This window comes from Atractosteus spatula, chromosome 28 (genome assembly GCF_055471065.1).
Source record: "Atractosteus spatula isolate fAtrSpa1 chromosome 28, fAtrSpa1.hap1, whole genome shotgun sequence".
NCBI classification, from domain to species: domain Eukaryota; kingdom Metazoa; phylum Chordata; class Actinopteri; order Semionotiformes; family Lepisosteidae; genus Atractosteus; species Atractosteus spatula.
Genome location: NC_142733.1, coordinates 8,130,223 through 8,151,822, shown reverse-complemented (window position 1 = coordinate 8,151,822; position 21,600 = coordinate 8,130,223). Strand labels below are relative to the sequence as shown.

Sequence of the window (21,600 nt, the reverse complement as noted above, 5' to 3'; positions counted from 1 at the left end):
CAGGGACTTCCAACAACAGATCTACAGTAACTCATTATGTCACAGAGGTGTAGCGCAACCATCTCTTCAGTGAGATTGTAGGACAAGCTACTCATCCATGCTGTGGCAGGCAATACCACAGATTCTATGAGATTTTCAGATTACTTAGCTACTAGTAACCAAATGACCACACTGGCCAAGCAGCTTCCTCATTTTTTCTTTAGATAGATAGATAAGACTTTATTGATCCCGAAGGGAAATTGATTAAATTGATGAATTTACTTTTCTCATGTTCAGCTATATACTGTAACTGTTTAGTAATTAGTTCAGTTGTGTGTCTAAGGTTGGGTATCAGCAGTGCGATTTCCACTTGAGTTCAGCTCTTGTGCATCTAACAAGCAGAACTGCAGTAGAGGGGAATGGCTGAAGTTCGATTACACTGACGTACAGTATTCTTCTTAATTTCCCTGCCCTTTTCTCCTCCACATAATCAGCTATGAGGATTCCTAATAAGAGGCCATTTATTCCTGCCTGAATGAACCAATTATGCCAACAAATGGTAGTTGTAATGAAAATAAATAGAAAAACACCCCTAAAGGAAATGCAATAAGAAGGTAATACCTAACCTGCGGCTGATACTTCTCTTCACATTTTTTTAACCAAGAATCCTATTTAAAATCATAATGCAAGCCTACTTTAGGGCACCAGAAGTCTGTTTCTCTTTCAGAAACTACAGTAATAGTTACCTGCTGTCTCTCCAGACCTCAGGACTCCAGAGAAGAGACGTGGTGCAGCCTCAAGGCTGCAAATTAACTGATTTTAATCAACACTGTACAACAGTCTGAAGCAAGCCCCCTTAAAAAATTAATGTCATGTCATTCCTGGGAGGCTGGCGGCCATCACTCAAAGCTTACAATAGAGGTTGCTGTATTGATCTTGGCAAAAACTTGAAAGTACAAAAGTAAATAAAACTTAAATCATTAATAGAGAAGAGTCTCATGTGTTCTGCATGATGGAACAAAGGTTTCAAACAAGTAATAATCTGATGATGGTTACTGTTGTTGCGTTTATAAAGTTTCTTTGCTCCAAAATAACTTCACATGTATAAGTGAGGACCCACGTCATCCAGCAGTGAAGTGTAGCACCCACCTAAGCGACAGCCAGCAGCCCCAGTGCACATCATGTAATTGAGAGAAATGAGAAATTACTACACTAACTGAATTAAGGGGAAACCCTTACTTAGGCCAGGTTTTGCAAGGCCAAGTTGGAATTTAACCAGAACACCCGTAAATGTAAATCTAAATCTTTAATGATTAAGTAGCCATGACCTCTGTTCAGTGTCTTATACGAAGGACAGCACCTCCTCCAGCACTGTGGTTCTGGCCACCACACTTGGGCTTTTTGGTTTGGAATTTCTGGTCCAGAGGAAAGAGCAGCACCTGATGGTCCACCACTCAGAACAGCAACCTGGTGGGAGTATTTACTCAGTCCAGCTTTGCTTAGTTCTCGAAATCTGATGAGATACACCGTGTTAAACATTCACATTCACAGGGAAATTTACTGATCCAGGCAATGAAAGCAATACAGCCTGTAACATGTTTTCGGTTAGAGTGTGCTTTAAGGAAGTGAGTTCATAATACAGCCTCTAGATTTTGAGGATAGAGGGTCACCAAGCTCTAAGCTTAAAAGCCAGTATCGTACTCAGTGAATTTCTCTAGACAGGTAAAAAAAAACAGCAATAGTTTAATAATTTTCAATGTATTTTGAGGAAATATGCAGTCAGAATATATTCAATATATAATTCTGTGTTTCTGTATGTGTTGCTTTTGCATTTACATTTTACAATGTGAAAACCCTGACTCTTCATTGGGTGCCAAGTGGATTGTCATCTAATGCGCAGAACCAAGGGTTATTCAGCAAACCTGCAGAAAATAATGCAGCTGAAGGACAGTGCAAACTATATATAAAATGGACATCAACAGTTTACAAAAATCAAAATCCTCAAAATCAAAAGAAGATTTCTAAACTTTCTTTTGCTGTTATGTCTCTTACTTTATTCTTTAAGAATTATTTCCAGAATGGTGCTGTCAAAACATGCACAGCATTCACAAAGGTTAATCAAGCTGGGCTCCGGGAAAGAGTCATCCTTTGAGGAACTGATGGACAAGTCAGACTGACTAAGAGTGAGCTGCAGAGATTCCACATCCTTCAGGTCTCTTTCACTGGTAAATTTCCATTCCTCTCTCACATTCCCACGACACCAGCATGTGCATCTCTGTCAAAGTCACACACTGCCACCTGCTGGCAGACCCTTCGCTTTCCTGATTTTCAATGTCATTTCTCAAACCGTAGGACAGAAATTGAAGCTTGAAACAACAAAAGCACAGCTTCAGTCTTGCAGCACAGTCGATTGTCACCTGCAGAGCTCTGGATCTCAGTTTACTGTGGTACAAGTGATAAAAATCAATCCAATTCAGAAGTAGATTTACGCAATACTCCCTCAGGAACTTTACAGAGGTCTGGAGGGATGGGTAGAAGCCGACATGAATATACTACTTCAGAATCCCAGCCAAACTCATTTCTTTAATGGACTACAGCGTGGATGAAGTGGGAAGGCCTTGCATTTGTTACTGAGGACTCGATCCGAGAAAAGTCCTTCTGCGTCACACGTCCCTTGAATCCATCCATCCATTATCCAACTGCTTTCACCTATTCGGGAAATCGGTTTCCAAGACAATGGAAAGCCGGAGCCTCAGCAAGCAATAGGCAGGTTACACCCTGGCCAGGATGCTAGTGCATTGCAGGGTGCATACAGACACACTCACACCAGGGTCAGATTTCCCAGAAGCCAGTTAACCTGCAATAATTTGGACTATGGGAGGAACCCAGAGCACCCAGTGGAAACCCACACAAACCCAGGGAGAACACACAAACTGCAAAGTCGCCAGTCCATCACAAGGCACACACAGACACAATCATGAGCACGTTCAAACCTGTGTTCCTAGAGGCCAATTGCCCTACATGTATTTGGAGTGTGAGAGGAAACCAGGGCACCCAGAGAAAACCCGTGGGAACACAGGGAGAACTTTACAAACTCCACACAGGGAGAACCCCAGGTCTGGAACTGAACCCAGGGCCCCAGCGCCATGAGGCAGCTAACCTAACCACTGTGCTTCTATGCCGTCCTCAAACCTCACTTATCACTCCTATAAAGTCGGTTGTGTTGGGGTTCCACGACAGGGATCCTGTATTCTTGGGACATGCAATGACTGTTACACAGGAAGGAAACAGCCTGTCTGGCAAAACTGGTAGAACACACAAGAACTCCAGTGTAGTTTCTAGCTACCAGGCACTGTAACAGTATATTAGTCAAGATGTATACCAACACAATTCTGTACGTTCTGTTCTGTAGACGTAGCGTTTCCTCTGAAATATGTCTGGTTAGTTCTGTCTCCCAGTCAGATCTAAAAATCTGAATCTCTGCAAAGAAAGCAGACCCTTTGCTCTTCTACTATACAGGAGCTACAGTACACAGTTAGAAGTCAGTGCCTTTATTTGTAAGCCAGAGATGCGTCATTAAGTCTTTAAGTTTCCGATTCAGGCACTCACACTGCACTGACAGGAGTCTTTTAGGAAACACCCAGGAGGCACTGGAGGACACAGAACACAAGCTAGCGTCCAAAGAAAAACAGCAAGCGATGACAGGAGTCCCTGTGATGATGAATAAGTTAAAAATTCGCACTCAAATCAAAACAGGCCTGAAGACCAGGATCTGGGCTCGGTTTAATTTCAATCATTATTAGAAAACATTTCCAGGAGATCAGAGGTCTAGCTTTTACTTATTAAAATCCTGAGGGTTGTAATTTAAATTACAAATAGGTTTTTGGAGTTCAGCAAAGAGCAGAATTTTTATCATAACTTCATGAGCAGGCAAGCGCAAAATTAGAATATAGAGATTCACCAATGAGACAGTAGCAATACCTCCTGTTCTAAGCCCATATTAAAACATCACTTATCTAGGACTTAGGTGCTAGGACAGTACTGTACATTTAATACTTGTTTAAGAGCATTTCAGAGACCCATAATGCCTCATGTACTCAACCACAGGCTTTCATTCTCTCAATTATGTCTACAGTAATTTGAAATGGATTTGCAAGCAAAATGTAAAATATTGGCCCCATTCATTTAAAGACTTAAATATAAAGTGTAAATTTTGCTTTTCACGCTGTCGAATCCAGTAGCTTTACAATGACTCCTGACTATTTCCTCATAATTTGCTTTCAGAAGTATGTTAAAATATATGGTGCAACGAACAGCAAAAGCAAATAACCTAAGCAATGACACAAAAAGAGCGAAAAGACCAAGAGGACAGAAAAAGTAAGAAGAACAAAATGGTGTAAAAGGATTAAAGATAAAGATGGGCAGACAAAATCTGGGCACACAAATGTTTGTCTTTATCAATTGAGACAACTGACAGTTATCTTAACACGTACACAACCAATCTGGAACTGCCACGTCTTGGGGGAAAAAACAAGATTGAGAGACACTGGCATGTTCCTCTGAGACGTCCCCCTGCACAGACATTCATCACTTGACACACCACAAGTTCCGCAGCGCAGACAGGTGCTGCTGTTCGCCAGAAAGTCTGTCAGAAGACACTCTCTTGTAAGTGCTGGCTGTCACAGAAAATGTTCACTTCAAACAGAGGGCAAAAGGGCCCGACATCTCATCTCGCAATGAAAAAATGCTAGCTACCTTCTTAAACCACATTAAAGGGGGACTGTTTGAAAAATGTGAACACCTGCACTCCCCTAAACTAAGCTGTAAAGTAACTCTGTTCTAAACTAACAAGGTCAGAACATTGCCGTGCAAATGCGAGAAGCCACAGCACAGTACAGTGTAGTTTTCTCATTAATAAGGCCCGTCATAGAGCAAAACAGAACGTTTGCCATCTCAAAACTTTGACAGCATTTCTGTCTGTTTTGTGTGTTTTTTTATATCTTAGACAAAGGCAACCTATGTTACCACAAACACTGTACTGGGGAAAAGGGATATACTGGTCCTGGCATAGATATATTTCAATCTTAACACTGAATGGCAAATGCCACAAAATAAATATCCAGGTGTGAAACATTCTTAGAGGCGCTGGTCATCCTAAATAAAGTCCCAAAGTGACATTACACAGGTGATCCGTCATTTAAACATGAAGTAATTAAGTCTAATTGAACTATACAGTTAGAGCTTCTCCTGGAAGTGTCATAAGTGTGTTCAGAAACAGCCTATCCCACCAAACAGCAGGCACAAGGCAGATTAAACCTAGAGGGGACACCAGTCCATCGCAGGGCATACACACAGACACAGACATACACTCAACCACACCAAGGGCCAATTTTCCGAAAAGCCAATTAACCTATCAGTGTGTCTTTGGACAGTGGGAGGAAACTGGAGCACTAGGAGAGAACTTGCAAACTCCACACAGACAGCACCACAGGATTTAACCAGTGAGGCAGCAATGCTAACCACTGCACCACCGTGCTGCCCTGGGTTCAGAAACATGAACACTTTAAAACAAAAAGGAGAGAAAAGACAAATTCTTCACCCTACTCTGCTATTCTTATGGTCTCTCGCTGTCTTCACAGTTTTCACAGGAAAGAATGATGAATGTGTCTGTGCTGCATGGTGCCCTGCACGGGGCTCAGTACCTGGCGAGGCTCCAGACCAGTGCCAGATTGTCCTTGCCCCCGGAGATGAAGTGGCTGCTATCGTCAGTGAAGCGCAGACAGGTCAGGTCCTGGTAGTGACGGTTAAGGATTGCCAACAAGTTGCCCGTGGACACCTGGAACAAATCAAGTGCAGCACTCAAACATGGAAAGACAGAAAATGTTAGCATTTTACAAACTGTCTACTGTGAATGGCCAAAACCTGCAATCCTCAAGTTTTTAGAACATACCCTTCTCTTTTTAATGATACCTGTCGGCTTAAACTGCAACAGTGGTCATTCAGAAACTGTGAATATCTCAGCCAGAGCATATTAGTTCCTTGTATTTATATAACACATTTGACCCAATGGATCCAAGCTAGCTACAAAAATAGGAGGGGCCCACTTCCATCATTTGAGCGCAGCCCCCACAGGATCATTCTGAACCAGCACACAGCACACAGCACAGAGGAGTGCAAAATTACTTTAACTGGAATAAGGAGGGACTTTAGGCATCACCTACTGGTCCACCAGCATGATTTACAGTCACAACCTCGTTTTCCTTTTATATCCCCCACTGAACAGGCCCAGCCTTGCTTAGCTTCTGAAACATAACAAGATCAGACCCAGGGTGCTTCCAATACCTGCACAGTATTGCATGCACCATCATTATTAGTCGCAAATGATCTTTTGGGCAATAAACACGTCATTTTCAACAATTCATCAACAATTCAGCAGTGCATACTCATCTAAATTCATTACTGATATACAGTAACTGTAGCTACTACTGCTCTGTCTTACAGTTCACCTTGCTCTTGCTCTTACAGTTGCTCATGCAGTATTTTCATCTCGCCCCCTGCAGATTCACAGGCGGGACTGAAGGTTAGTGGTTTTGCTATCTGGCCAAGTGCTATTTTCACTTTCATGAATCCTGCCCAGAGAAAGCTACTGGGTGACTTAACCAGGTCTGCTCTTTCTCTGACTTCTCCACATAACTCTATCAGCTGCTGTGGCAAAATCAAAATCACCGCTGTTTCTGTCCTTAACTGATCATAGCTTCACAATCAGTTTCCTGTTCCACAGAAGACTCTCCAACTCCATCAGCCTCACAGTCGAGTACAAACCAGCTGTACCCAGCTAAAGAATACTGAGGCACTTCCTCAGCAAAGGCTCAAATACCAAGGATCCACCTTTTTAGGGTTTGCACCCATCTTTTAAGTACCTTATTTGTAGTGTGAACTATAGTGAACAGTGACTTTTGGCAGCACTTATTTGATCTGAAAAAACATGCAGACCAAAGACAAAAGCAAATTCTAGACTTTGGAACTATCTTTTCCATTTGAATGGACCTAAAACACACTCTACATTAGCAATATCAACGGTATCAGCAGGTCACTCTTAACATCTGTCAACCATTTAGTTCAATACTAGAGCAGCCCCCTTTCAAAGCTGAGCCGTGCAGTGCAGAAGCTGCGCAGATTCGGGCCGATACAACTGTGCAACATCATGCAGCAACCCTTCCAGCATCAGGTGCAAGCATCATCGGAAATGTGTCGTGGCATTGGCACTACGGAGACGCTCTCTGCAACAGCAATACAGTCAAGCTATGCAGCTGTAGGCAACACCTCTTACAAGGCAAGTCATTCTTACCTCCCACAGGTAGATGGCCTCAGCAATCCCTGCCAACAGGTACAATCCATTGGGCGAAGCGGTCAGGCATGTCACGACCCCAGGGCACACAATCTTCTGCTGCAGCTGGTCCTAGAAAGGACATAAACAAGAACTACACAATCAGCTACAGCACAGGTGGCACTAAAGAGTTAAAGAGGCTAGCTACGTCTTTATACATTTCACCCAACATTTTCAACAAGCTGTTCTGAATACCATTAGCTTAAGGTTAGTAAACATATTTATTTTTGCATTAGTAATGGATTTAGTATTAAAATAGATGATGAGGTTCACCCAGGCAAAGCTGTATTCCATAAAAGAGAAAAAAAACAAAGCATTATCCATCCTAGTTTGTGTGTCAACCAAGGTTAATGAGTGAACATATGAATAATTTCTTTGTGTCCATTAAAGGATTGGTCAAATTTTCTTTTAGTACGATTCTCTGTGACTGAAGGAGGTGTGTCAGTCATTACATTTTAGTAATAACGTATTGAAGCATTTAAAATTGTGGCTTTGGAAATGAGTAATCTAATTTCTAACGCCTCAGCTAAATCCTAGAATTCAGAACTAAATCGTACCTACGCATCAAATGAGAAGTAAAAAGGCCAAACTCTGGAAACAGTGGTACATGCACAGGAGTCAGTCAGTCACCCTGGAGGCCGCACACTGGTCCGACGTTCGACCAAAGCGAAACAACACGTTTATTGGGCAAGTGGACGTTGTCAAGTGTACAAAAGCTGCCTCCCCTCTCGAGATCTGAACCCACAACCTTCTAGTTAAGTGTCCAGAGCCCCAAACACTGCTGCCGAAAAATGTGCTCTCCACTCGGTAGGAGCACGTATCGATCAACACCTGCCCGGGACTGCATGGGGCTGACTTGTTGCGTGGTTCGGACACTTTTTTAGAACGTGTGTTGATATCAAGCTCTGCTTTTAAAAAAGTTCTTAAAGAACCCACGACCCATGACCCATGACACCGTTAATTACCTTCCTCTGGACTTCCCAAACACTGATGTAGTTCTTGCCGAGCTGGGCACCCAGAATGTACTCCCCGTTCAGAACAGCTAGGGTTCGAGGCGAAGTGTTGCCGCCTCGGTACGTGAGCAGGTTGGTCCAGGAGTGGAGCTCATAAACCGCGCAGTTCCACAGCTGCCCAGACGAGTCGGCACAAACCACCACTTCCATGGGCGCCGCCATCTTGACTCGCTCCCCATTGACAACAGCGGACCAGGAAGGGGAGGGGCAACTGAGTAAAGTCTCCTCCTTTTCCGGCTGCACTCAGCGTATTAACCAACCAACGTGTTGGAAAGTACCGAGGGTAATAATGATATGTTTTTATTATTAATCTGTTCATTATTTTGGCTAAATACTTAATCCACAAATGTAAATGTTCTAATATTGCTCCCTCATTCATGCTTTTAAAGTTGAATTCCTTTTTTATCATTTTTAGTTTTTACATTTGTGAATTCCTCTGGCTGTGAACCGTCTATTTCTGTATCTATTTCAATATTCTGTCTCCTTTTTTTTGTATTTCTGCAGTTTAAATAAAACATTATTTAAAAAATACAGAGGGTAATAATGAACACAATCGCCGTGCATTTTAAATAGTCAAGACTAGAAAATAATTTATTTTCCCTCGTCTTTCTAAAATAGAATCGTGAGTAATAGAATACATAGAAACAGACCTGCTGCTGATAAATTACTTAAAAGGTTTTATTATAATATTTTTTTTGCTGTTTTAGATGTACGTTTTTGGTGTTTTTATTCTCCTGTACTGACAGTGCGATTTGCTAAGGGAAATAGGAATGCACTAAACTATACAATAACAAAACTGCGCCTTTGTGAGGAACTCATCATCGATATATATTAACACAATTTAAAAACATAACTAATAAAATCTGCAGTGTTACATGCCTCAATTTATTCTTACGCGTTTATTTGTAAAGGGTTTATGCAGTTTGCGTTGACTGACAAAAGTTACAACCAATGAGCCAAGCGATTCCACCTCCCATCCCTGCAGACGGAGCGCAATATAGCCACCCACCTCAGAGGCATCCGAAGACAATTCGTTTCCGCGTTCTCCGAGATTGACAGGAGACTCACCCAATTAAGAAGGGAGTTGTCCGGGCCCAACCTGATACGAACACCAATAGCTTTTCGTCTTTGCGTGGAGGAGGCGGGGCTAACACAGAGTGACGTCAATCCCAAATTCTCATCCTGAAAGTGGCTTTGGAATTTCGGTGCGGTGAACAGGAAAGCGATGGCCAGATCGTGAGAGAGAGAGAGGTGAGTTTTTTTTATGTATATTTGTCTTTAGGGGCATTTTAAAGTGACCTGCCACATGAAAAGCCCAAACACAGTGTTTGATTGTTATCTTTTATGAGGATGAAAGGCTTGTTTTTAAAAAGTGTGGTCGCTTCGGGGACTTCAAAGAAATACAAGACAAGCGATCCAAGTTATTTTTGCAGATGACGTATTTGTTGGAATACAAAGAATGCGGAATATGAAAAACTTCGAATACCAAAAACATTGGCCACATCATGTCTGACACGCTTTTATTGTATAGCTCCATGCAATCTAATATATTTCCCCCGAATGGTGTATTTAAATGTTTCGTCAGCCCGTTCAATTTCAGGGACCCATAAAGGGTTTAGTTATAACTATTAACATAAAAATGCCACTTCGAAATGCATTTTTTTTGTCAGTGCCTAACAGCAAGTTAAACACCCCCTGATTGGGTCGGCACATCGATCAGTGGACAATATAGGAGGCAATGTTGCTATCTCCTGTCTTTGTTACTGTTGTATTCTGTTTAAACTGATTTTATTTCCTTTAAAACGATTTGAGAACGTAAGTTTAAAGGCGCTTTATAAACCAAAGTTGATTCTTATATGGTTATCAAGTCTGTCGCCCAGTGGTCCCCAGCTGGCAAAGAGGAGCCCAGTTCTCTCCTGCCCAGGAGAAGACCGCAGTTCCATAGCCGGGTTTGGAAAAGGACATGACGTCTGTTGGAAAGGCATGCAGAAAAAAATGTTAAAGCCTTTTTGAGAAGCGCCGGCCGAGTTTCTGCTCGTGTGGAATCGAGTGAAGGGCACACATGCGCACAGACGAGCAAGAAAATGTAGCAAAACGCTGAAATGGCAGTTTTTAGCATTCAAGTATTGATCGTTTTTACAAATATAGGATGAAGCCAGCTACGAATAAACAGAACTATTTAGTAATCCCGAATAAACCTTCAGACTGCTGTAGAATGCAAAACATCTACTTACATCTTCGTTCGTAACCTCTGTTATTCTGATATTAAAACGTGCTTGTCTATTTTTGATTATTTTCCACAGACCTCAATCAATCCCTAGCATAATTTATCGGGCTAATTGTTCCTATTAGAGCAGAACCGGTGAAGGGTTTTAATTCACAAACTCCTTCACGATATCACAGCAGACTAATGTTTGAAATCTGATTTTTGTCAAGAAAAACAATTAAAAAATGAATATTATTGAAGCGCGACTATCATCCCAGTGCTTGAAATCCTGCATAACCTGTGCTGGGAGAGACAAAGACAGTCTGCTCTTAGAGAGCACTGGGATTTAATTCCCATTCAATCCCGGAGGTGGGGTGCTATCTTATGAGGAGTTTGTATGTGCTCCTCGTGTTGCCATGGGTTTCCTCCCACAGTACAAAGACATACTGGTCCTGTAGGGTTAGTGGCTTCTGAGAAAATTGGACCTAGTGTGAGTGTGAGTGTGAGTGTGTGTGTGTGTGTGAGAGTGAGTGTGTGTCTGCCCCGTGATGGACTGGCATTCCGCCCAGGGTGCTGCAGCTCCCCCACGTCCCAGAGTTGGATCAAGCCGTTAGAAGATGGATGTATGTAATGTACCTGTGTTATTCTCCTGTCCGGCGCAGAGTTTAAAGGATCAGCAGAAGTGGTAACTGGACTGTGACATCAGCAGGAAGACTCACCCTGTCTGCTAACCATGGCGGGCTTCAGGCAGGAGGATGTGGAGGTCTTCTACGACATGGGGGAGGAGCTGGGGAGGTGAGAGACCTGCTGGAGAGTTTTGACAAGATTATTCCAGCCCAGGAGTGGGAGCAGTGTGGAGTGTGGGCTCTGGACTTCTCACTGTAACTGGTTTTGAGTTAGCTGCTGTTGCAGCCTTGAGCTAGCTACGTCACTCAGATTAGTTCTGTGCAATGCTCGGCCATCTAGTGAGAATATCGGAGCAGTTGGGAACATGAGGGCGATCAGTCTGTGCAGCTCGTTTAGAAGTTGGCAGATAATTGATCCACAGATCTCATCCAGCTGGTTCTTGAAAGTCTTGAAAGCCAGGGCACTGTTTTCAGCGGTCCAGCAGGTAGTGTGTTCCATACTCCCCCCGCTCTTTGAGTAAGGAAGTACCTCCTGTTCTCAGTTTTAAGGGCATTTCCACGTAATATTCATGTGTGTCTTCTGGTTCAATTGTATGGTCTGCTCTGAAAAAATGTGCAGCTCTCTCTACTCCTACAGGCGTTCAATCCCAGTCTCCCATGGGATACCCACATGTACTGCATCCAAGACAGAGGACAACTTCCTCAAGCCCAATGACCTTGTCATCTACTGCGGGCAAGGCAGAGCTCCACACTGGCTAGATTTCAGAGGGGCTTGATGTCTGTTCTGTAACTCGTTCAGGCTTACTGAGCCCTGTTACATTCTCTGCCTCCAAATGGTCACAGCACAATGGTGACAAGTGCAATTTACCTTGTCCCTGCTGAGACTCAATCCTGGACATTGCAGTCTCCGAGCACGCATTGCACCACTTCCTAGACAGCACCTAACTCTGCTACAACCAATGATTCTTTACTTCACTCTGGGAGAGTTCTACACTGTCTCGATTTCAGTGTGGGTGACATCAGTTACAGTGTGTGACCTGCTCTGTGCACTGAGCCCTGTTACACTAGCATATGCAAAAAGGTAAAGAAAGAGCTCAGTGCTGCTGTTCACCTGTAGTGGTAGCTCCCGTACCAGTTTGAGAGACCTCCTCCTAAAATACCAAACTGTTTTCACAGGAAATAACCTTAAAGTCTGGTCAGTCAGAACAAATCCAAGAGCGTTTTTCTTTGATGCATTAAATTCTTCCCATTTTTAACTCCTTGCAGAAATAGTATTTTTTATCTGTAAGGGAATATTTTAGCTTACTTTGAGTAATGAGAAGCAGAAGTGATTGAGGTGGAATAAATGTATTACTACATGTCTGAATTTTCACAATTAAGCTGAGACAGTGATGTCATGTTTATGAAACAGTCAGAGTGAGGAGATGATTGGGATCTGCTGTTTTACTGAGAATACCAACGTCTGTACATCTTGGGCTATAATTTGTTGGGAGGGTTAAGGCATAGGACTCAAAGGATGACATAATGGCTGCATCATCACTGTTGTACAATCAGATGCCTTCAAGGCTGGCTTTTAAATGTGAAAGAGCCATATCTGTAAGATGACTCATTGCTGTAGTAAACAAGCTAGATCTGCTACCTTTATAAGGAAATGGTGTTCTAAGTATGACATCAGCGCTTGACAATGTGTTTAGTATCCATGCCTGCTGTAATGTTGGCTGCAGTTGAGAAGAATACCTCGGGTTAGCTGGGATTACGGTGCGAAATTCACACGCAGGCACTCTAGGACATTATGCAAAACAACAGTCAGTACTTCTGTTTGGTATCCGGCTTCATTCTGTGCTAGGAAAGTGAAAATCCTTGCAATTTGTAGTACCAAAACATGTGCTCCCTGTGCATCATACACAAAGTTAGGTGTCTGTTGCGAAATCACAGACATTGTTCCAGGGAAACATCCTGTCATACGATGATAGAAAAATAAACGTCACTAAAACCTGACATTGAGTCCTATTTCAAGGGACGCTTGACAGACCTTTTGCTCCAGTGTGCCGACAGAAAATAGTTTTCAGTCTCGGTACAAATTATTGGAGATGACTTGTTTCATTTCCTACCTCACTGATTTCATGCAAAAATGTTTTTACTATTATTTAATAGTTTTGTAAATATAGAAACCTATACTTATTAAAAAAACTGTATAAAACCATTTTATTATATAATAAATATAGGACAGTGTAATACAATTATGAGTATTATAGTTATATTCATTGTAAAATAAATGTATAACTACTGTAAGAAAATAATGCCAATAATAATTAAGATATTAAAATTATACTAAGAAAATAATCCTAATAAGATTTTGATTAGTATTCCTGGCTCTAGAAATGTAAGATCTGGAAGAAGCGCTTTGGGAAACTCTGACAGGGAGAGGGACTAACATGTGGGGCGCCCCTCTCTCCCAGCGGGCAGTTCGCCATCGTGCGGAAGTGCCGAGAGAAGCGCACGGGCGCCGAGTACGCCGCCAAGTTCATCAAGAAGCGGCGCCTGTCCTCCAGCCGGCGGGGCGTGAGCCGCGAGGAGATCGAGCGGGAGGTCAACATCCTGCGCGAAATCCAGCACCCCAACATCATCACGCTGCACGACATCTTCGAGAACAAGACCGACGTCGTCATCATCCTGGAGCTCGTCTCCGGCGGCGAGCTCTTCGACTTCCTGGCCGAGAAGGAGTCCTTGACCGAGGAGGAGGCCACGCAGTTCCTCAAGCAGATCCTGGACGGCGTCCACTACCTGCATTCCAAACGGATCGCTCACTTCGACCTCAAGGTAGCCCTCGACCCGACACCAGGTCCAGGGATCTGATTGGAGGCGGCAGAACAGGAGATCTGCTCACGGTGGCAACAGAATTAAATAGCTCAGGGCCTGGAGGAATGACCCAGAATACGACCTGCATCTTTGCCATCCCAGATGTTCCTTCAGGCTGAAGTGATGAGTATAGAAACCTCATTGTTAGTATGTGCAGGAACTGCAAGGCACAGAGTGGTTTGAGTGATATACACAATTGACAGTGTCACCACTGTATCACAATTTGCTGCAACAGCAAGGCCTTCATGCATTCAACATCCTGCTACATTAAGTCACCTGGCATGCTAGTTTCAGTTTATAGTTCCTCTGTTATCCTCCAGGGCGTAGTGTAGTGGGTAGTGTAGTGTAGTGGGTAAGTGGGTAAGTCTCTGGACTTGTAATTGGACAGTTGCAGACTCTGCTCTTGCACCTCTTGCACCTTGAAAAAGCTGCTTTACCCCAGTTGCTCCAGTCCAGCTGTATATATTTGATGGACTGGTGTCCCATCTGTGTGAGGTGGAGAAACCAGGATTAGCCCTGGGCCAAACAGGATGATGGATCTCAGATGTGGCCATGACCTACCTATTATCTTCCAGATCTGTGTCCTTGTGGTTCCTAGCCCAGTTCCTAGCTGCGCAGGGAATTCTGTTGCTCAGTAGACGGCACAATACAGTCTGCCCTTATGCTGTCTTGTTAGGCTGTAAGTGTTTTGCCTGGGCTGTCCTCACGCATGCATTTATTTGCGCTTCAGCCTGAGAACATCATGCTGCTGGACAAAAACGTTCCCAATCCCAGGATCAAGCTGATTGACTTTGGGATCGCACATCAGATCAAGGCAGGGAATGAGTTCAAGAACATCTTTGGCACACCTGAGTTTGTAGGTATGTCCCTACAATGTACACTACCTCTTCAAGCATTTATCTTATTTTATTATCAGAATTCTGTCTGTTTTTCTATGTATTGCCTGTCCTGTTTAACTTGTAGGAGGATGGGGCAGATTTGTTCATTTTTATGAAAATTCCTAAACATATGTTGACAGTTCAGTTTGTTTGTAATGCAAGGTGGATGTTCATAAATGTTTTGTAAATGTCCTAGTGTTGTCTGCTAAAGATTTTGGGCTTGAAAGCTATCACCGTTGTGTGAGAACCACCCGGAAGGACTTAAAATTATTCCAGTTCTTTTTTACTTTTTTTTCCACAGCTCCAGAAATAGTGAACTATGAACCTCTTGGCTTGGAGGCAGACATGTGGTATGTTTTTTGAAGTTTTACAGCAAAAAGTATTCTTTAAAGATCAGTTAATATGCTGTATTTTAAAGATCAATGGAATGAGCAGAAGGGGCATAGTGAATTTACAACTGGCAACAGGAAGAACGTCTTGACAAGTGTGGTGGAAGAATCAGAAATCCGTCATTTCTAACTGTTATTTTATTACTTTTACTATTACTTTCTTAAGGTACTTAGAAACATCTGTTATTTTTACTCCCAATTATTTATTTTTTTTCAAAGAAATACTCTTTTACCAGTTTCCTAACAGGATCTTTCAAATTAATTAATGTTGTCGATGTTTTTTATTTGAAGTAACCATCAGCACAAAATGCTGATTTTTGCAGTGTTGCAGTCTTCTTAAATTGTGCTTAGAGAATGAAATCATTTTGATTTTGGTTTATCTTTTTTTTTCCTTTTAGGAGTATTGGGGTGATTACCTACATCCTGTGAGTAACAATTTAATGTTGATCACTACTTATAGCACTGTTCTTAAACCTGTTTAAAATGTCTCTAATTGTGCTGCGTAATCTAGTACAGATAACAAATAACACTGAAAGCTAAAGCAATCCATTTAACCCTTAGGAGTGGATATGGACTTTCCATAGAGCAGTAATGTGATTATAGGATATATTGACTGTATTGGCACAAATGCAACAATATAGTTTGTGAAAACTTACCTTAGGAAAAACCTGTGAAGAGGGAGGTATCGGGTTATAGCTCAGCTTGCTCCACCTTAAATGTGTTTTTTTGTGCTTCACATAAAATGCCATGATAAAACTATGGCTTTAAAGAGTTGTAATGCCATTAGCATTAACTGCACATGCTTAGTAATTTCCAATATTCTTCACTTTGTGAAGCTAAGACAACTTCACTGTATCAAGTCAGGCAAATATTTAATATATTCTTCACCAGCTCTGAACATTCAGTCAGCCCTCCCCCATGTCATGCCAGTTAGTTTTTCTAAAAGACCTGGTTTGCTGAAGGTGTACGTTAATCCCTGCCTTTGTCTTCCTGGCTAATCTCCGCCCCAGGCTCAGCGGAGCCTCCCCGTTTCTGGGAGAGACCAAGCAGGAGACGCTGACCAACATCTCCGCGGTCAACTACGACTTCGACGAGGAGTACTTCAGCAACACCAGCGAGCTGGCCAAGGACTTCATCCGCAGGCTCCTGGTCAAGGATCCAAAGTAGGGCTCGTCATGGCAACGCGTCGCAGTCAGGGATAGCTCTTTCCTTCGTTGGGGCATCACCTCCTAACACTTAACGAACCCAGGTTACAGTAGGACACTGAGCCCTGAAGTACTGTATGTGCCTCAAATTCAAGCTGGTAACTGATCTGAGGGCTTCGTCCAGCCATTTCAACTTGCATTACATCTAAAAGAAATATAAAGTTTCTACCACCCTATGTGAAGTGCTTCAGAATTCTCATTTCTAAATGCACTTCTTCCTCTTCATTTCTGTTTGTCCCTGCAAGGGAAATCGGTTTAAGATCTGAGGGTGGATCCCTGGGAAAAGAGCAGTCAGAGAATGACAGTACTGAGAGAGGCCTTTGAACACAGGCTTTTTCCTGCCCTTTGATCTTTGATATTTTGACTTATAAGCTGAAGAGAAAATGTGAAATGTCTCACTTTTTCCACACTCTGTTTCAGGAAGAGAATGACAATCGAAGACAGTCTGGAGCATCCTTGGATTAAGGTGAGATGCTCCTTCCTACCTTTCCCTCAGTGCGTTTTCGGCACATGTCCTGAGCTAATTAGGTTCCTCTCCACTGAGACTAGAAGCTCTGAGACGGGAACATGTCTCCTGTTGAAGGAATTTGCAGATCATTAAATCTGGGGGCTGTATTCTGTCACAGCTGTTTATGTATTTGAAAGGCACCGAAACAACTTTACTCTCTCTCCACTCACCCATACCTGAAATGAAACTTTTTTTATCCTTTAGGGTTGGATTTATCTATGTTTGAAATATCGTTTTTGTTAACTTAATTGATTGATGGATTATGATGTTAATTTAGAACATGATCTAAGTGTGGCTCAGGACTGCTGTGCTCCTGATTGAATAGTTTGTCTCAACAAGCCAAAGGGCCAAGATGGCCGGACCAGGTTAAACAGGCCAGCTCCTTCGTTCCTGAGAGAATGAGGCTGCGTTGTCTCTGCATGGGCGGGAACCGATCTGAGGTTTCTTAAAGGCGATCGTTTTAACCTCATGGTGCGCTCCAGATCTGACTCATCTGCTGCTTGCAAAAGAAGGATCACGAGACACGATTCCAGTTCTCTGCCAGCCTGTGATCATGCACGGAGGGGTTAGGGTTAGGATGATGAGGTTGTAGTAAATGACTTGACATCTGGATTGCTGGTAGCGGGATTAACGAGTAATAGGACTAATTAAAGCGACCGTGTCTTAATCAGGTGATCAAGCGGCGCAACGTGAGGCAGGAGGACAACAGCAGGAAGCCAGAGCGCCGGCGCCTGAAGACCACGAGGCTGAAGGAGTACACCATCAAGTCCCACTCCAGCATGCCGCCCAACAACACCTACATCAACTTCGAGCGCTTCTCCCAGGTCCTGGAGGAGATCGCCGCCGCCGAGGAGGGGCTGAAGGAGCTGGCGCGCAACCAGCGCTCCTGCCGCGAGGACGTGGCCGCCCTGCTGTCCATCTACGAGGAGAAGGAGAGCTGGTACAAGGAGGAGAACGAGAGCATCGAGGAGGACCTGGGCCTCATCCGCCAGGAGCTGCAGCGCGCCCAGGCCCGGCGGCGGCAGAGCCAGGAGGAGGCGCGGGCCGCCCTGACGGCCGCCAACGCCCTCAAGCGCCGCTTCGGGCGCCTGGAGAACCGCTACGAGGTGCTGGCCGAGCAGGTGGCCTCCGAGGTGCGCTGGGTGGAGGACCTGGTGCGCTCCATGGCTCCAGAGAAAGCCCAGGGCACCGTTCTGCGCTGAGCAAGGGCCCTCTCTTCCCCCGCTGCCCACAGGCTTCTTTTCCCCTTGTATCTTCACTTCATCAGCGGTTTGAACTCTGGGGGGGCGGGGGGGGGGGTGGTCTCATCACAGACCTCCTGTTCCGTTCCGTTCTGTCGAAGTATTTTGGCACTACCAGCTCACCCATTTGGTTGATCCTTATTTAAAGAGCTGGTTGTACCAAAGACCAGGAGTGGAGCAAACTGGAGGGTCCAAAATATCCGTCGCTCAAGCCCTGATTAACCATGATGGTTTCTAAACACGAGGGCTGGGACTGGCCACCTCCGGGCAGAGGGCTCCTGTTATATTGTAGCTCGGAGGCTCATTCAGTGGCACAATGTAAAGCAATCTGTGCAAAAATGTCAGACAGCAATATAAATTCCGTTTTTCCCCTTTCACATTTATTTAATCATCCTCCTTGCCCCAAGTGTGAGGTTTAAATATGGAATCAGAGCAAATGGGAAAGTTGAGGGGGCTGACTGGATTATGAGAAGTACAGTATGTACCATTTCCACACAGTACGATCTCATCACTGGGTTTCCTAGTGTATCCTAAGGCTGAGGATCCTAAGGTTTCCTTTTGGTTCACCGTTTTCTACTTTGTATTTTGAGTCATCTTTGAGCATGCCCAAATGTTGTGCATTTTACTCTTTCCTCATGCTTTTAAGTGTGGAATTATCCAAATCAAAGTTAAGGGCCTGAATGAAAAAGTGAGCTGATCACTCTCAGTATTTAATTACAGTGTATTTAAACATCCAGTACTGATCGAGGCAGCATTGCTCATTTCTGCACAGTGTGACTCATTACAAGAGGATGTAAAATGATGCAGAAATGATCAAGTCACAGCAAGTTCAGTTCTTCTGACAGCCCAACTGTTTTTGAGTAATGGACCTTGTCTGACTATATTTAGGTGCAAGGTCAACACAAACACTCTTGAGGCTGCGTGTTCTTTAAAGTTAGTCGTGGGAGTGTTTGTATGTAGACGAACAGGGTACAGCAGCAAAAGCCTATCATGAAGACTAGTGGGGCTCTGGGAGGAACCCACACATGATGATAATTTGAGCTGCTGGGGTTTGGAATGATGGCGACTGCAGACTGAGACTGCTTCTCAGACTCGTTTTAACTTGGCTACTGAAGTTCTTCATGCTCTCAAATTACTGTCTTGTGGATTTTTTTTAATTGTCTGTGAAGTGCCTGTTGAGGAAACCTGGATTGTTAGGAGCAGGAGTTGTGCAAAGCAGGCCACACAACCACCTGGTGCTTTTTTATTTTGCAGTGTTCATGTTTTTTTGTACTTCCAGTAAATCCTCATTGTTTCATCTTGTGAATTTATTTTACATATAAGCTCTCAATGCATTTTAGGAGACTTGTATTCTTTTGTACAGATTAATCTTAAGACAAGTATAAATGCCAGAAAGCTTAGGGCTGTTGTGGAATTAGTTTAGTATCTACTCTGCCCTGTAGCTGTAGTACTGTACTTTGTATCATACAGGGGGCTGCAGCATCTTATTTGTAGGTTGCGAGTTGTCTTCCAATCATGTAAACCTCTAAGGTGTTTTTCATGGTTACATAGTCTTAAAAATGAATCTCTGCAAGCTGCTTTTCAGTATAAATCAATTTATACAGGTTTAATTACAAGCATTTATTGTGTTTTATGTTTTACATGTTATTTTAGTACCAGACAATACCAGATGCTGGCAATTCATTACTGGATTAATGCGTATAGTATAGTTTCCTAATTCTGTTTCCATCTGATAATGAGGTAGAGGATGAAGGCAAAGACATTAAGCATTACTCACTCCTGTTGGCATTTCCTGCTTGGTTCCTGGTTTCCTGCTATGCTGAGATTCGGGTCAGGAGTTGGGTTTAGGGCTATAGTTCTTTCCATTCACATTTACTACTGTAATACAGCCCACACTTTGTGTGCATATAACGTAGCTTACATGGAATGCCCATTTCTAACTCCTCATTGTAATGTGTATTGTTTTTACATTTCTCCAAGAACTAAAGAGTGCGTTATGTAGCAAAATCCAAACATTTTTTCCAGTTTCAGCCATATCCGAAAGGTTGAAATCCACGTTAAACTGAATATGATTCCAGACTCCTGATGCTCATCACTTCCTCACAGTTCAAGTCCCTGCCCACCTCTTGCTTTTCAATCTGGGCATCCACGGATTATTGATTATTGGTGCACCAGCACTGGAAAGGGATTAAGAGTTGAGCTCTGCTACAACTATGATAGGGTCATCTATTTTCATTACACAGAATGCAATGTACTTGAACAACAAGTGTTGCTTGAAATTCGTCCTGTTAACTAGTTTTCTTATCGATGCATGCTGTGGTAGAGTACAATAGAAGTCAAGGATGTATGGAAAGATTGGCACAGAACTGGTTAAATTGGTGCCATAAAATAATGAACATCACTTGACCACTCCACAGTCTGTACACATGCTCACACAGTTGGGTTGTTGGCGAACTGTTGCTATACTGCAATTCCAGTGTAGAAACACAGTGCTGTGGTGTAACTTTCGAAGAAGACTGAAGTTACACAGGTGTGGAGGGATAAACTGTTTGCACAGTTTGAGGAAGGATGGTTAAGGAGGTGTTGTTTTGTCTCCAATGTTAAATCGAGCTCATTGCCTGTACTGTGTCCCTGTGCTGAGCCACAAGGTTAAAGTTAAAAAGAAGTTTTCTTTCATACATATTGGGACAACAGAGAAGGGGAAAATGAACTCAGTTTATAGTTATTTTGATGTTTGCAAGCTTTGTAATTTAAAAGCCTGTTGCATAGGCAGTATCAGTACATGTCTCTTACACGTTGGCTCTGATAGACCTTTTCTCCTAATTTATTTTTGGCAAGCAATTAAAGGCTATTACTGCACCTGTGCAAATTACATACTGAACAGTATGCATGCGCTTTTTTCCACTGTCAGAGGAGCCAACTTCCCCTGTAGCTGTTGCCTTGTTTTGCATTATTGTTCTCTTTATAGTGACTTATCACAGAACCTTGCTCGTCATTCCATGTGTTAAAAACACAGTCTTAATTTTGCTATGTACCATTCCTTCTTAAAAGATAATTAACATGACATAGATATAATCAAAATGTATTCTCATTTGCTCGTACAAAGAATGTATTTTATGCCTTTTCCTTTTATAATGTTTATTCATTATCTCTGAACTAGATTATTTTGTTGTTGTGTTTTCTAAAATAAAATTGACTCGCGGAACGTGTGGGGTACTTTTATAATTTTATTGTACAAGTTATAGGTCAAGAAATTTGCTGAAGTGTAGTGTTTTGTGGGTGTCTGTGTCTTGCAATGACACGTGATCC

At 42.9% G+C, this 21,600-nt stretch overlaps 2 protein-coding genes across 2 annotated transcripts in view; one reads left to right on the top strand and one right to left on the bottom strand.

The window, feature by feature from the left end:
- The window catches only part of wdr18 (WD repeat domain 18), a 54,756-nt gene extending 46,200 nt beyond the window's left edge, over positions 1–8,556 (bottom strand). Inside the window, exons 1-3 of the mRNA XM_088907663.1 lie at positions 8,332–8,556; positions 7,328–7,438; positions 5,682–5,815 (exon numbers count right to left, since the gene is read on the bottom strand). Of these exons, the coding sequence (XP_088763789.1) occupies positions 5,682–5,815; positions 7,328–7,438; positions 8,332–8,541 (455 nt within the window). The 5' untranslated portion in view covers positions 8,542–8,556. The remainder of the gene's footprint in view (positions 1–5,681; positions 5,816–7,327; positions 7,439–8,331) is intronic.
- Positions 8,557–9,364: 808 nt separating this feature from the next.
- On the top strand, positions 9,365–21,497 carry dapk3 (death associated protein kinase 3). Its single transcript, XM_088907637.1, has 9 exons — positions 9,365–9,630; positions 11,248–11,380; positions 13,671–14,031; positions 14,801–14,930; positions 15,250–15,298; positions 15,736–15,762; positions 16,348–16,500; positions 16,963–17,008; positions 17,722–21,497. The coding sequence occupies exons 2-9, from the start codon at positions 11,319–11,321 to the stop codon at positions 18,250–18,252; spliced, it is 1,359 nt and encodes a 452-aa protein (XP_088763763.1). The 5' UTR covers positions 9,365–9,630; positions 11,248–11,318; the 3' UTR covers positions 18,253–21,497.
- The last annotated feature ends 103 nt before the right edge of the window (positions 21,498–21,600 follow it).

Excerpts from the sequence above, each read along its gene's own strand:
- dapk3 (XM_088907637.1), top strand. The coding sequence starts at position 11,319 with ATGGCGGGCTTCAGGCAGGAGGATGTGGAGGTCTTCTACGACATGGGG. Across the intron at positions 14,931-15,249 it reads TGGCACACCTGAGTTTGTAG|CTCCAGAAATAGTGAACTAT; the intron begins GTATGTCCCTAC and ends TTTTTTCCACAG. Across the intron at positions 15,763-16,347 it reads GGGGTGATTACCTACATCCT|GCTCAGCGGAGCCTCCCCGT; the intron begins GTGAGTAACAAT and ends TCTCCGCCCCAG.